We start from the raw sequence: 16,542 nt of genomic DNA on the forward strand, positions 1-16,542 counted from the left end.
TGTCTAATATTAAACCATTGACATTCAGAAATTTTAAATATTCAATGATTGTGATTAATCAACTGTACACCGATCACTTAATATTTACCGGCTTATTTCCATAGAAACAATATTTCGTTTGAATCACGATATTTTTCGTTTTCCCGTAATACGCTTCACGAGGTACTAGAAAATAATATTAATTGCTGATAAATCAGAACGACAATGAGTGAATTAAACATAGCAATTTATTAGGCCGTGGGTGGCGAAAAGATGTCAACGTTATTTTTGCCTCAAGCTTATCGCAACTTCTTAGTTATGAGATATCAATGAGATATCATGTGTTATTTCGTTAATGAACACGCCTACAATGACAAGTCCTGTAACTTTTCCTTTCTGCTCTGATTTAATCACATACCTACCGTTTAATGGATCATGATCGAATTCGGTTCCGGATAATCTATTCCTGTTATCTTACTTAAATAGGCATTCATTTCCCCGTTAAATTGTTCTACGTATTCTCGTTGGGAAGAAAATATTGTTTATTTATTACCCAGTATGTATAACCATTAAAGATAAAATATGATTATCTTCCACTTTACCATTTTCAATCTACCACAAAATGTGCTTAAAAGTACGAGAATGTTTAATGAAAAGCAAATTACGTTTGGAGAAAAACACAAACGGCGCTTTCTGTTAAATACTTTGACCTCGACGGAAGTTACGACTTCAAAGAAATTTTGAAGAAATGGAAAAATGAAACAATTAGTGAAGGTTTCTTTTGTTAACCTTTATGTGTCAAAAGGCACAATTTACTTTACAGTTTCAATGTTGCCAAAGTTAGGGCTTCTAACAAAATGTTTGTATTTTTCATATCTAATTACATTGCATAATTTATTCCAAGGGTACGTTATAATACGACTACCGAGGAAGAATAAAATAAAAAAAGATTTATTGGTTCTGGAACATTTTTTTCGCAGACTAATTCAATTATTTCACCTTAACAATATAATAAACAATTAAGAAGACAGTGGCTAAACTGTAACAGCTATGAAAATTTAAGTCTCAATAAAGCAGAATATTGAAAAATTACTGTATAAATAAATTTTTCCAATTCCAACCTTTTAACTATTGAAATGCACCGTTTAATTCGTCATCATCATTTTAGCCGCAAAAGTCCAATACAGCTGTTAGGTTCGGTGGGGGAACTGAGATTCAAATAGTGACAGGGTGCTAGCCCAACGCCTTCAAGAAGAATCCCATGCGTATAAGCTTATTCCTTAGTCGCCTTTTACTACATCCATAAAAAATATATGGAATGGTCCTACTCTGAAGTGCCGAGAACACGCGGCGTTGAACAGTTGAAACCAACCTGCATTTATCGATTACCACAAACCTTGATCATTTATGTCATCTCTTCGTATCATTCTTTCTCTCGTTCTATGAATCGAAAAATCATAAAAAAATATATCATCTGCTGAAGTGATTTAGGTCACAGTCTACAGTGACCGGCATCAGGCATAAAAATAAATGCGTGTCCCGGCCGGCGTAGAGCGATTCGCGACATTTACATCGGCTGCACTTTCTATTTACGACGCCGCGCCAGGCCTCCCCGGAGACCACTTATAACGCGTGATCCGATTGACCTTAGATATTTCCATTATCAAAATTACTTAATGAGTACGAGTACAGTGCTTACTTTTCCTCACTTCGAAACCTATTCTTTTCAATACAAAAAGTCATTTGCGCGTTGCCCCGGCTTACTTTGTGAATCGCTGCATTCACAAAGTACAGGTTCTCGTAACCTTATTACATTAAATTAATAGATAAACTTGGCAAACTAAAATGATCATATTTAAAACTTTTATTTAGGTAAATAAGGTGATAAGTGTATTCTATAGTAACAGTTAGTGTTAAGAAGTGATTTGCATTCAGTGGGATAGATTCGGTGTCCAGAATGGTGGCAGGCGACGTGACCAGGAGGGCGTCCATCACGGCGCCGTCCATGCATCGGAGGCCGTCCGCAAGGAGAGGCTCACTCATTAAAGGCCAACAATCGCAGTCACAGGTAATTATACATACATACATAAAGTCACGCCTCTTTCCCGGAGGGGTAGGCAGAGACTACCTCTTTCCACTTGCCACGATCTCTGCATATTTCCTTCGCTTCATCTACATTCATAACTCTCTTCATGCAAGCTCGGCGGTTTCGGGTACTTTTGACCTGACCCTTTACCAGGACTTCCTTAATTTGATCAAGATAAGTTCGTCTAGGTCTTCCCACTCCGACCTTTCCCTCCACACCTTAATTATAATCATATATAATACAAAATTAATGGATACTATGTAGGAACTCAACTCAACTCACGTGAACGGAAATCTTGGCATGAATAATAATGCCATAATTCTGCTCGTATAACCTGGAGGTTGATAGAGTGATGTGGTGATAAGATAGGCCATATTTAATGGTTTGTATTAAACCTACATATTCTCCGCTATTGTCACGCTCATATCTATCTATCTTCTATACATATAATAAAATTGTAGAAAAGTGCTGTCTGTACATTGAAAATAAAAATAAAAAAAATAGCAGGGGTTATTGTTATGTCGATGTCGAACCCAAAAACGTAATTAACTTTTTTTTTGTCTGTTTGTCGGTTTGTCTGTTTGTCGGTTTGTCTGTTTGTCTGTTCACGCTAATCTCAGAAACGGCTGAACCGAGTTGGATGCGGTTTTCACGAATATATTGTGGTATGCTTCAGTTATGCTTTAGTGTTTGTTTCATGTCAATCGGTTCATAAATAAAAAAGTTATGTCAAATTAAAGAATCACGTCGAACACTATTCTATGCTTATACATAGGCACCATTAATCTCCGCAACTATTTGACGGATTTGATTGAAATTTTGTACCGACATATTTTAGAGCCTGGCGCAACATAAAGACTACTTTTTACCACGGGAAAACATCCGTTTCCCATGGGAATCGGTAGTATATTGTTTTTTTTAACGCCTGTTCCGGTCAACGAACGACGTCGATCATTGTTACTAGATAGGTAAATTACAATCTTCTATACATATAATAAAATTGTAGAAAAGTGCTGTCTGTACATTGAAAATAAAAATAAAAAAAATAGCAGGGGTTATTGTTATGTCGATGTCGAACCCAAAAACGTAATTAACTTTTTTTTTGTCTGTTTGTCGGTTTGTCTGTTTGTCGGTTTGTCTGTTTGTCTGTTCACGCTAATCTCAGAAACGGCTGAACCGAGTTGGATGCAATTTTCACGAATATATTGTGGTATGCTTCAGTTATGCTTTAGTGTTTGTTTCATGTCAATCGGTTCATAAATAAAAAAGTTATGTCAAATTAAAGAATCACGTCGAACACTATTCTATGCTTATACATAGGCACCATTAATCTCCGCAACTATTTGACGGATTTGGTTGAAATTTTGTACCGACATATTTTAGAGCCTGGCGCAACATAAAGACTACTTTTTACCGCGGGAAAACATCCGTTTCCCATGGGAATCGGTAGTATATTGTTTTTTTAACGCCTGTTCCGGTCAACGAACGACGTCGATCATTGTTACTAGATAGGTAAATTACAATCATTAATAGAATATGTTATAGTTACTTATTACCTTGGAATTGACTGGATTACCATGGGAAAAAAATTAAAAGGGCTCATCTAAATTCTTTCTACTTAAGTTAGTTTAGGCTGATATCATAAACTATAAGAATAATTTACCGAGGGAAATCATAGTACTCCCATGGGAATGAAAAAACATTGTTCTTTTACGGCTGAAGGTAGTTTGTAAGCTGTTGAATTTTAAGAATAATGTCGAACAGATTCCTTCCAGTTTCCCGTGGGTCTGAGATGTTATCCCGCGGTAAAAAGTAACATAAGTGTTGTTATTTCCAAGCCTAAACTAACTGTTTGCCAAATTTCATCCATATCTGTTCAGTAGTTTTTGCGAGAAAGACTAACAAATATGCGTCTATACAAAGTTTCGCGTTTATATTATTAGTAAGAGTTAATTCTATTACGAATAACTACTTTTTTTCTCTGTTAGTAGAATTTACTGAAACTTTATAATAATTTTTATTTATAATAAATATCTTTATAGAGAAGTTAAATAAAAATTATCGGTTTAGGAATCGCGGTTCAGCTTAGGATGGACGTTTGTCGGTTGCATACGACGACTGCGCGCGCGGGTAGGTATATAAAGCGCGCCGAGAACCGCGCCGCGCCATTAAAGTAGGTTTTTTAGCTACCCAAAATGACTGTGATTATGATCCAAAATAAAAATAAGTATATATTTAAAAAAAACGCTGCTCATAGTCACTATTCCACGCGAACGAAGTCGCGGGCACAGCTAGTAACTAAATAAAAACAATATTGCGATTTCTATTATTACACTATCTCAATATCTTAGATTACCAATTATCTTATATTTTGTTTCCTTTTCTATCATAAGCTTAATGAATAAGGGGTAACTATTTCATTTTTTTTTATTAGAGACATGACTCCGCTTTTTATTATGACGTGAAACGGAACAGCGATAGAACGGGACCTAGCACAATTATGTAGTCTATAAAGTGTAACTATAAATTTACAAAAAAGAATAGGACCACTCCATCTCTTTCCCATGAATGTCGTGAAAGGCCACTAAGGGATAGGCTTACAAACTTGGGATTCTTTTTTAGACGATGGGTTAGCAACCTGTTTGAATCTCAATTCTATCATTAAGCTTAATAGGTGAACGTGGCCATTCAGTATTTTCAAGACTGTTGGCTCTGTCTACCCCGCAAGGGATATAGACGTGACCATATGTATGTATGTATAAATTTACAGCAAAATCACCGAGCTTCACAATCACTTCAATTAAAAGCCAGTAAAATCTGATTTCGTGGTTATACTGATTTTATTTAATCGATGTATCCGATTGCCAAAGGTCAACATCGCTTACCAAATGCTGGCAGGATATGTTGGAGTTTGTTATCACAAAAACACTCGTTAGATCGCCCACGTCATTGGTTTACACCTCAATAATTGTTTATGGTTGGCCGATTTCCACTTTTGGAATTGAGGAAAAATAAAACTGCGAACAGTGCAAAGCTTGTTTGAGGTTTAAAAAGTGATTTCAGCGTTTTTTTTATTATGCTAACATTTAAATCATGGATCTAATAAATGTGTATAAAATCTTCATAGACTGAAAAATGGTGTAAATTTTTTGAAAAATTATTTTTGAACCATACTTCTTTACTCATATTGTAAATGCGGACGTTTGTCTGTATATATTTCGAAAGTCAACGTCAAAAATACGTATGTATGATACACGGATTTGGATGATAATACTATTACACCAACCAGTAAAAATACTCAGTTCATAACGTTTTATAAATAAATACAAATATCTTATAATCAAACAAACAAAAGTCGCATTATACCTACTCGTATCCACAGTTCAAAGAATGTTCTGGAATATAAGATTAAATTTGAGATCTTTCTTTTAATATCACGATGTCTATATTTCTACAAGTTTATACTTTTATTATGAATGCCATGTCAAATAGTTCTATTTCTGTAGAATTTTTTGTAGAAATTTTACCTACAAAGAAGATAACAAGATCATCTCCACAACTTGTATCGTGTATCACTTGCGGGGTAGACAGAAACAACAGTCTTGAAAATACTGAAAGGCCACGTTCAGCTGTATGGCTTGTAGTTGCAAGTGAGATTTAAATAGTAACAGATTGCCAGCCCATCGCCTACAAGGGGAATCCCAAGTTTATAAGCCTATTATTATCCATTAGTCGCTTTTTACGACATATATGGGAAACATATGGAGTGATTAAAATTGGAGGAATAGGCCTTTGCCCGCAATAGTAGGATACAACTTTCAGGTTACCCAGGCTATTAAATTAACTCTGGTCGCTTAATATACTGATGCTATTTTCCCAAATCATGCAAAACAAAAATGCAAAATTCGTCTTAAAGGATGCAATCACTGCACGTAGTCATGTTACCAAATATATTTTTGTACCTATTAGTTTACTATTCTTAATTCGCCGCGGCTCCACCCGCGTATACCGTCATGACCAAAACTCATGACCATTCGTCTCTAAGTGCACACGTAGACCACAAAAAGAACTTACAGGCCTTTCAAATCTAAAGAACCGGCGATTTACGCATTTCGTAACCATTCAATCAGTCAGTATATCTATTTTATATATAGTACTACCTTAGACCTGCGGCACTATCTACCTTGAAAGGATCCTGTCTTTCTCCACATTCACACAATGCAAAATTTTGGTTAATTATTTCTGGTTGTGTTGCAGGAAGTACCATGGGACATCATCGACCGCTGCGCGCTGCCGATAGTGTTGTGCCACGCGTTGGCCGTGGTGCTGTCCACGGTGCTGAACGCGTTACATCTCAGCCAAATATCCGTCTTCACGCTATTTCTCTGGTTTGCCATCTCCGTCACTGGCTCGCTTTGGTTCTACCACAATCTTCAGGTAAGCTGGGACCGCCAACAACAGAGGAAAAAAAACGTGACGTCATCGACTAGTACGCGCTAGTGTTGTTCCACGCGTTCGCCGTAGGGCTGTCCACTCAACCAGATGCTCGCATTCACGCTGTTCTTCTGGTTTGCCATCTTCATCACTGGCTCACTCTAGGCGACCGCGATTTGTAGATAGGCATTCAATGTTTGAAATAAAACTACCTAGACGTTTAATAACGTATAATTGTAAAACTGTGCGTCAAAACTTATTTTTTATCACCGAATGGCTTAGGTAAGGCTAAGCTCTTGGAGCCTGGAGTAATAAAATAACAACCCCATTCATGTTTTATATAACTGATATAGAGACTTATAGTGAACTTTATACAAATTAACAACCATTTCCAATCTCCATAGCGAGACATTAAAGTTAATCATGTCATATGTATGTTATGAGCGTTGGAAGTTCATTAACACTGGGACTTTAAACTTTTGGCTCACACGACTTCAGGCTGTTATCCCGTCTAGAACGTGTCAAAACCTAGATTGGCGCGTTAACCCTAGAAATTATATTTAGTTTTTCTTCTAGACGGAGGTAATATTTAACAACTCCGTGTCTGGCTCTGTACGCCCACACTTTTCTTATATATATATTCACATTCAATCTTAATATACATCATAAAAGTCATAGCTTATTACGCTTACAGACATCTCATTTAGTATAAGAAATCATGTTTGTTAGAAACCCTCGACATCGTCAAATTACAATCTATAAAAAAAATATATGAGTATCATTCTAAGAGGACTCACCTGATTTCGGTTTACGTAAAATTGATCATTGTTTTAGACCAGCATATTATTCCCAACGAACATATTGAAAATATCTGTTAAACATGGGTAAGTATATATGTATATGTAACAAAGATACAAATAAGGACTAAAATTAACCGTAAATGAACTATAACCTGCAATTATACAATTGAATATTACATTGGAAATCTTCTAGAGAAATTTAAAATCTTTTTCAGAACTTCACTTAAATTCTAACATCAACCTTATGTACAAGATTACATATATTGTTTAATGCTTATCAGTGCTCATATAGTAAAAGTAACCTAAAAATTTAGGCAACTGAATCTGGAAACTGCTTATAAGTTTCCTCGCAACGTAGCGGAGATCAAACAAGAACCAATTCGTGTAAAATTATCACCTGTCTTATTAACTTACTTACCTTATTAGACCCTAGGATGGTCTGAACTCACCCCTAGGGAAAGGCGCAATCGGGACTAACATTATAAGGTTTATTAACAGCTCGTTCACATTTAGCTAACTTCGGATGTAAGAGGAAATATTAAAGTACCTATGCAAAATTAACAAACATTTGCCAAAAGTTCTGCCAATTTCACCACAATTCTTCCAAAACCATTACATGAAAATACCTAAATAGAAATAATAAGAATGTAAGTTTCGCAAGACTAGCTTAATAAAACAACTAACAAGCAGACCGTTCTTTTATGTCTTCCGCTTGTTTTGAAGTCATTTTAAATAAACTTTATTCATTTAATTCTTGATTGTGACTGTGAAATACTTTTCATGTGAACGTATCTTACGTTCACATGAAAAGTATATACTTCTTCTTTTGATAATTGGATCAGATAATCGTAAAACTAAGATGATCATAATTTCGTAAAGTCTTTTGAATATCCCCAAAGCGCTGATATAAATATTTAACCACTGGATCAACTCACGCTCGCGCTTGGAACAACTATTTTTACCATTCAAAAAGACAAACGTTTTCTGCTGAAATCATTAAATACCTGGGTGACCGAGCTGTCCTCGGTGGATGTCAGAAAAACAATAAACATAAAACATAAAACATAAACATAAGATTACCTCTTTATCTCTTAGTAGACAGAGCCTACAGCATTAAAAAGACTGAAAAGTCACGTTCAGCTGTGATGCAACGGAGAGTCAAATGGTAACAGGTTGCTAGCCCATCGCCTAATCCCAACTGTATGTGAAGAGTTCAAAACACACTATGTTCTTCGCTTCCAGATTCGAAGCCAGTACTGCGTGTGTTAAATGTGTGTACCTATTCCCTTACCACATCCATGAGAAAGAGATGGAGTTGTCTCTTTTTTATTAAAGTGCCGGAAATATATATTAATGAAATATAGTATAAACAAAATATAATAAAAATGTAGACGTACGAGTAGTATATTTCAAATTTCAACGCATTAGAGCCGTTTTAGAGAACGCGAGCGTAAATAATTTTGCTTATTTAACAGTATAGGATTAATGTTTAAACAATCTTATGTTACTTTTACTCTATTAAGATTTTTAAAATATCTGAAATCATCAAATTATTGTGAATGGTACACAAGCAAGGAATGACATGAAACCCCCGAGACACGTGACGAATAATTTAAAAACTGTTCGTGACATTGCATGCTATGTGACGACAAAATTCATTTTCATAAAATTCATATTTTTATCAAGATCGTCTACGGTATTAACATTATTAAAGAAGCACACTTATCTGCAAAGCATTCTTTAGTAGTATTAAATGTGTTCTTAGGAGAGCATTATGCTAATGAAGTTTACCTGGCGAAGTAAAACTTGAAACTACCAATTTGAACGCTTTGAATGCGAATGTCAATCCTTCGAGTCTTGTCACTATTGGCTCTGTCTAAGCCGGAAATACCTATGCAAATATAACTTCTGCATTTGCAATAATTTTGGACTGTGAAAATTATCTAAATAATGGCTACGGTTCAAGGAAAATGATTCAAGCTGAAATCTGTTATGTATCGGTTCCATCAATTTCTACTTATACCGGCGAACAAACAATAAACATTTAGCATTATAATCGAAATCTACTTATTTAAGTCTGTGTATTTTAAATGACTGAATTTCGCTACCTGCGTCAGACACAAACTCAGTTTGGCACTAATACTAAGTATGCTACGAGTATGTATCTGAAAAACATGTAAACACAAATTTCGCAACGATGGTTAAATCAGAAATTGGAAGCAGTCAGGTTGCAGTGGTTGATGCTAGTTTAGTTGCACACGATACGAACAAGTAAATTGACCGGCGGTCACGAACAACGTGGAGGTTAATTCTGAAATAAGCGGTTGATTTTCAATAAATGGAAATGTGGCATACTTGATGTTCTTGAACAGATCATGCAGGTCATATTCTTAAGTGTACCTTAACTTACAACTAACCATTATCATTTGCAATTTTATAGGTATTTACATAAAAAGATGAGAGGAAAAGAGTGCATTTCCTCGTCATTAAGAATGATTGATGTATTAAAAATAATGATTTTACATCAACACGCCCATGTCACAAATCGATTACACATAGAATTTACCCTGCCATCGCAAGTTCTGTACGACCTTGAGGCGAGCGAAAACGGGTGCCTTATCTAAACTGGTGAATTTCTAAAAAATAAGCCTACATTTGTATTTTTGGTAGCTGTTGCCTGTGACTTCATTCCCCAATAACTCAATAAAAATGCTGACCCTTGTATTTAGCCTTAGAGAGTAAGAATATTATGTTCACCAAATTTTAAGACAAATAGATCTATGAAAACCGCATTCCAATCACAGCAATATTTAGCGTGTGATGAACACACATGCATACATACAGACATAATAATTTTAATTAAAAATGGCAGTTATACTTCTGAGTATAATATATCTCCCATGTTGATTTATTGACAATTTCTTTAAAGTAGACATCGATCAAATACTGTTTTATTATATTTATAGTTATGAATTAAGTGATTTAAACATTCATGATATCACAAAAAATTAATTCAATTACTTATTAATTGCAATTGCAGAATCGGCCGCCAGTTAGTGGGTATGATCTCGATACGGGCCATGCAGGCCGTCCCACCGGCAAATGTAAATCACCTTCACGTATAAATCAATATTGGTTCTTCGGCTACTAAACGTATTTCCGGAGTAAGTAAAATACTGAATGAATTTATGGAATACATGTAATTTTCTTCAAAAATAAATTCAGACCTTTTCCATAAAACAGAAGTCAGACTGAAACTGAAGACAAGTCAAGGACGACAGTACGACATGGCCCCTTTTAAATTAAGTTTCGTCAGCGCAAAAATATATAAATAAGATAATGCGTGCGCGAGTGAGACCCGCCACCGCTCATTTCAACATAATGACCTAATCATCAAACTGATTTTACACAATATTGGTTTAAAGATAATCCAAAAGGACTGATATAAAAAATAATGCAATAAGAGAATGAAAAAGGTCTATGCATTCCCATAAAGCACACACGTTAATGTCAGCGGTAAATTGGAACAATTTTCTATTTATAAAAAAAAAATATCATCTGATTGTATTTAAATTCGTAAAAACTAATAACTGCATTAGACGAGTCGATATTTATATGATAGAGAAAATTCTATTCGCCTGCAAATCCATGCCGAGCCGCTAGTTATGTAGCTATACATCGCATTCCTTGTTGTATTTTGTGTAAAAAATTTAACTTTTACTATAATAGTAAAATTATTGCAAAATTGAACATTTCAATTTATAGTTTTTTTTTAAATAAAAAACAAACAATACACGTATTTACAATTGACAAGCAAAGCGACAGTCAAAGTCACTAGAATATAAACTTAGCTAGAACAATTGCGCCAAATTGTTTAGCAAATAAATAGGTATAACGAAGTCTACATGTTACAAAGTGTTCTTGAATATTTCATTACCATTAATATGTGGTCCCATTAACATATGAAGGAGCTCATAAAATTGGAATTTGCCGCGAAAACAGCATCTGAAGCCCTATAGAGACCATGAATATTCATAGTATTTCATACTTCACATCATTGCAAAATAAAATGGAACACAAATGTGTCATCACATCATGTGTTTTTATTCGCTCCCAAAATTTTATCGGTTTTGTTTTAAAGAGGCGGACTTGAGGCAAATAGGACTTTACGAATTTTTATTTGCGAAGTTACTTTCCCTAAACTCTCTTCCTATTCAAAAGTATTATGCACCAAAATAGATAATCCAATATGTTTTATGAATACGAAGTGTTAGTAAGTACAATTCAAGAACGTCGGCAAAGAACGAACACCTTACCGACTCGACCAATGCGTTAAAATGTGTAATGCTCACAGGTTCAAATCCCACCTCGACCATGTGCCAGGGACTTTTTTTAAACGGTTTTATTTAGCTCACCCCGTTTGTTTTATTCTTGGGTCAAATTTAGTAATTCAAATTTCACCCTCTTCCTGTCAACCGATTAATCTGAAATTTTGTATACACTTTGGATTTTGGTGACAATATAATTATGTTTATTCATTATCATTATAAATTCAAGATGGCCGCCGTTACAAAATGGCGGATAATTTAGGTTTCATTAATCCCATCAATATGGGTATCAAATGAAAGGGCTCAACAAGCAGAATACAATATACTATAAAAAATTGAAATCCAAGATGGCGGCCTCTACAAAATGGCGGATAACTTAGGTTTTATCAATCCCATCAACATGGGTATCAAATGAAAGGTCTCAACAAGTAGAATACAATTTACTATTCAAAATTAAAATCTAAGCAGTGGGATAAAATGTGAATTAAACAGAATGCGAAATAAAAACTAAAAACTAGAAAATAAAAATAGGTAAAAAAACTTTTTAAGTTAAACGGTTTTATGTTAAACATACATTGCAATGTTTAATATAAATGTACTAAAAACCAAAAAATAATAAAATAGATACAGTCGTGGGAATTATAAACATATGCATAGACTAGACTAAAATAAAACCGTGGGGCACGTCAATTGTCTACAAATTATAGACTTAATGTGCGATAGAAGAATCGTTTAATTCGTCGTTAGGCAGTTGGCCCGCAGACGGTGCGCAAATTACTTACTATTTTGCTGGCTAGCGAGGAATCGTTTCACTGCTCGTAGTTTGTCTTTAATCGACAAAACTTATGATAAAAGTACTACTCGCTCAACATTATGAAACCCTAAAACTCGCTTAATCGAGCTTGCTAACTTGTTTCCACATTCTAGCCCTACTTATCACACGTCCATCGTTGTCGGTTGAACAACTGCCTAATTTTAGTGTAACATTACAAAACAAACATTTTAATCAACGATTGTAGACAATTGACGTGCCCCACGGTTTTATTTTAGTCTAGTCTATGCATATGTTTATAATTCCCACGACTGTATCTATTTTATTATTTTTTGGTTTTTAGTACATTTATATTAAACATTGCAATGTATGTTTAACATAAAACCGTTTAACTTAAAAAGTTTTTCAAAATTATGTGCATTGGTTTGAATACTTACCGATGCTCTTACGGTGGGGTGACATCATGAGGAAACTGCACATTCAAGTAGCCGGATGTGTGACTGTGATCCAATACGGGTTTAGGTTTCCCTGCAAAGGTGGGTGACGACAGATGAGAGTTGCTTCGTGTAAAAACCTGACTTACCCAATCCAAGATCCATGTTCGAGGTTGTACCCCGGGATCCTCTAATCCTCATGTAACTATAGCCATAAGGAGAACAATTTTGGTGGTTTCTATATTTTGTGAAAGCGTCCTTGTTTCCACGTGCAATAATTTAACTTTCAGGAGCTGGTTTGGTTAGGTAGCTTTACCCGTTTTAATTTTATTTTTACCTATAATTTTCGTATCCGCTCTCAATATTATTAGGAGTAACGATATTATCGACAATTGACAAGTTATCATTATATCATACCTACCATAGATTTTTTTTTAAGTATACCTTCATAGAAAATACCTGCAAAGGTCATGAAGAGAAGTCGTTATTTAGTAGTCTTAGTAACCGTATTGTCTATTTCTAGGTTAAATAAAACGATAAAGTTCATTTTATACGCCCACTGGCGGATTATCACAGGTAAAAGTAGGTATCTGTTCTGAAAATGTGTGCTATCTTCGTGAACTAGAACGTTTTATTTAAAAATTTAATTATGAAAGTTTTAGCTTAAAAAGGTCACATAGAGAGTACTAAATTTTACTAACATACCTTTTAAGGGATTGTGACAGAGAGTGATTACGAATCAATCAATCAATTATTACCAATACATATAATTCCAAAATTATTTATTACGACGAAGAAATAGTAAACAAGCATGAATTTGAAAAAAATAAGTCTGTCTGTTTGTATATTTGTTTGTACACGTTGTAGTTGTTTGTTCAACTTAAGGAGCATTTTCTGTTGGCGTATAAAAATCGAAGATCTGAGACACCTGATGAAGAACCATTTAGACCAGCTAAATCATCCGAATTATGGAAAAGGCGTCAATAATTAAAGTTATTCTACCTGATGATAATTCAGTCCATTAGTTTTGACTTTATTCATTACAAACAATAACACGAATCTTTTTTCTCTATATAATATTAGTATGGATTATTAAATATGTGCTGTCAACCGCATACGCCCTGGGGCTCCCCTTCCCTGAGAGTATCGGAATATTAAGTATTTTTTTTCAATCCAAAGTATATCCTATATAATGCCAAATTACTTTTAAATTTATTTTGGTGAACTTGAGTAAATTTAATAACCTAAACTTTCGTATTTCCAACAACACGTAAATGGAGTTGCGGGCAACATCTAGTGTTAGTGTCTAAGTTCACAACAGAATATAATTAAAAGCTGGTATTTAAACCTTAGCAAAAATACAAATTTGAGAGACGAAAGAACTCAGATTCGCTTAAGTTTGAAACTTAATAACCTATTTCCATATAACTTTTATTTATGCGTAATTAACATCAGTTATGATATGACACCATTAAAAGTTTTGAACGGGAGAATAAAATCCGAGCATCATATTAAAGAAATCCCCGGAAAGTCGTTAGTTACCACCCACGCGTTATCTATTATGAGTGGGCATCGTAGCTCGCCGTTACACCCACAATGTTCAGATAATGCCAAAACAAGCCGCGGTGACTAAGCATGCGAGCTCAGAACATGTCTGTTGACACAGACGCGGCGGCGACAACTTGAAAGTATTGCTACGCGTGGGACGAACGCACCATGATTAAAACTAGCAAACCACGAGAAATGTTCCATTCCCATCGCTCAAGAATACCCATAGCATTTACTAGATATTATTATAGTCCCTGCTAGCTGAAGTATAATGATATTAACCTCAAATAATCCAAAGCTCTTTCTAGAAACATAATCCTTGGTCGAAGTATTTTTTCCAGGGTTTGTTCCTTTATTAATTAAATTATATTGTAAATTAGGTACTTTTAGATTATGTAAGACATTATTATCTTATGTTGTGTGGTTAGGTTAGGTTTATTAAATGTTTAAATGAGTTTTTGAACAAAACGCGAGATAGACCATTCCAAATCATCTACCTATCTACCTATATAATAAATCTGTAGGAGGGTCAATTTTGTACATTGAAAATATTGAAAAAATAAATAGCAGGGGGTATTACTGAATCGAAACCAAACCCAAATATATGATTAAAAAAAATTCTATCTGTCTGTTTGTATGTTCAGGCATCACGACGTGTAAACTAACGGTTCGATTTCGATGAAACTTGGTATAATTATACCTTATTATCCTAGGCATAAAATGGGATACCTACTTTATATCGTGGAAAAATACGTAGAAAAAAAAAAATCTTAATTTTTCAGTTTTATCCATAGACGTTGCTCTGTAGAACCGCGAATACATGTTGCGTTACCCGTATTTGTGTCCAATAGATATTCATAAGATGTCATTGTCAGTACATACATATAATCACTTCTATATCCCTTCCGGAGTAGATAGAGCCAACAGTCTTCAAAAGACTGATAGGCAACGTTCAGCCGTTTGGCTTAATGATAGAATTGAGATTCAAATAGTGACAGGTTGCCAGCCTTTTATAAAACAAAGTCGCTTTCTCTGTCCCTATGTCCCTTTGAATGCTTTAATCTTTAAAACTACGCACCGGATATTGATGTGTTTTTTTTCAATACATAGAGTGACTCAAAAGGAAGGTTTATATGCATAATAACATCCATTAAATAGTGGAGAAATACTGTTATTTCTGAGGTTTCTAATGTGATGTCGTTAATTATCATATTTTTTTCCGCTTACATTGCAAACGCAGGCTGAACCCTACGAGATTTATCAAAATAATGTACTTTGTAATTATTTGTACACATTGATAAGGTCTACAGAGAACTCCGCGATGGTATATGTCTATCTCTCATGGATATTCCACAATAACATTTTTTGCCATTTTCACTCACTTTTTACGACAATGGCAAAGTTTGAAGCTATTTTAACCAATACAGCATTAATCCTTATCCATTTAAATAGTTTAAATACATTGTTGATTTAATATAGATATATATGGTCCTTTACAGTACAAGATTTAATAGTAATATTTTCGAAGATATTACAGATTTAAAATTGCGGGAAGTAGCCCTTGCTCGTACTGACCGACCGGGGCGGCGGCAGCGTGCCTATAAAAAGCTGAACATTGTATATAAACACATTCTGTAATGTAATAATTGTTATGAAAATAAAATAAATACAGATTTTCTGTAGTGTATTTAGTATCAGCGTTGCAACCGTGCAAAGCCGGGGCGGGTCGCTAATTTAAACAATATTTACCTTTAAAAAGTACAACTTCAGATTAAACATAGTCTCGATCAAAGTATTAACATTTTGAATCTCACTTTTACTTTAAAATGTTCGTAAAGATTTGTATCAACTCTCGTGATCTACGTGCACATGCAAAGCAAATGTACTTACGAGTTTGCTCCAATATCCGGTTAGACTACCTTTGACTTACACGACGCTGTTTTCTTGGTATACCTTCGCTACATATTACTACGAGTTTGAAAAATCTTGATTTCGAATAGTTTTGTGTATGCCAAATCTTTACCTTTCTGCATAGTTAAGAGTGTAGGTTAAGGTGAACAATTGGAATCTACTTTGTTTAAAAGATTCACATTGCACTAAATACGCTGCACATCACTCAGTGCGATTATGCTTTCTTACGTAGTTTCTAGTAGTTTTGTAA

General features: G+C 34.6%; 1 protein-coding gene across 1 annotated transcript in view; it reads left to right on the plus strand.

Moving 5' to 3' along the window:
• The window catches only part of LOC106137441 (D-beta-hydroxybutyrate dehydrogenase, mitochondrial), a 133,535-nt gene that overhangs the window by 98,405 nt on the left and 18,588 nt on the right, over positions 1 to 16,542 (plus strand). The window contains exons 2-3 of the mRNA XM_060945526.1: positions 1,915 to 2,047; positions 6,323 to 6,502. Coding sequence (XP_060801509.1) covers positions 1,915 to 2,047; positions 6,323 to 6,502 — 313 coding nt within the window. The remainder of the gene's footprint in view (positions 1 to 1,914; positions 2,048 to 6,322; positions 6,503 to 16,542) is intronic.

Source organism: Amyelois transitella, chromosome 8 (genome assembly GCF_032362555.1).
Source record: "Amyelois transitella isolate CPQ chromosome 8, ilAmyTran1.1, whole genome shotgun sequence".
NCBI classification, from domain to species: domain Eukaryota; kingdom Metazoa; phylum Arthropoda; class Insecta; order Lepidoptera; family Pyralidae; genus Amyelois; species Amyelois transitella.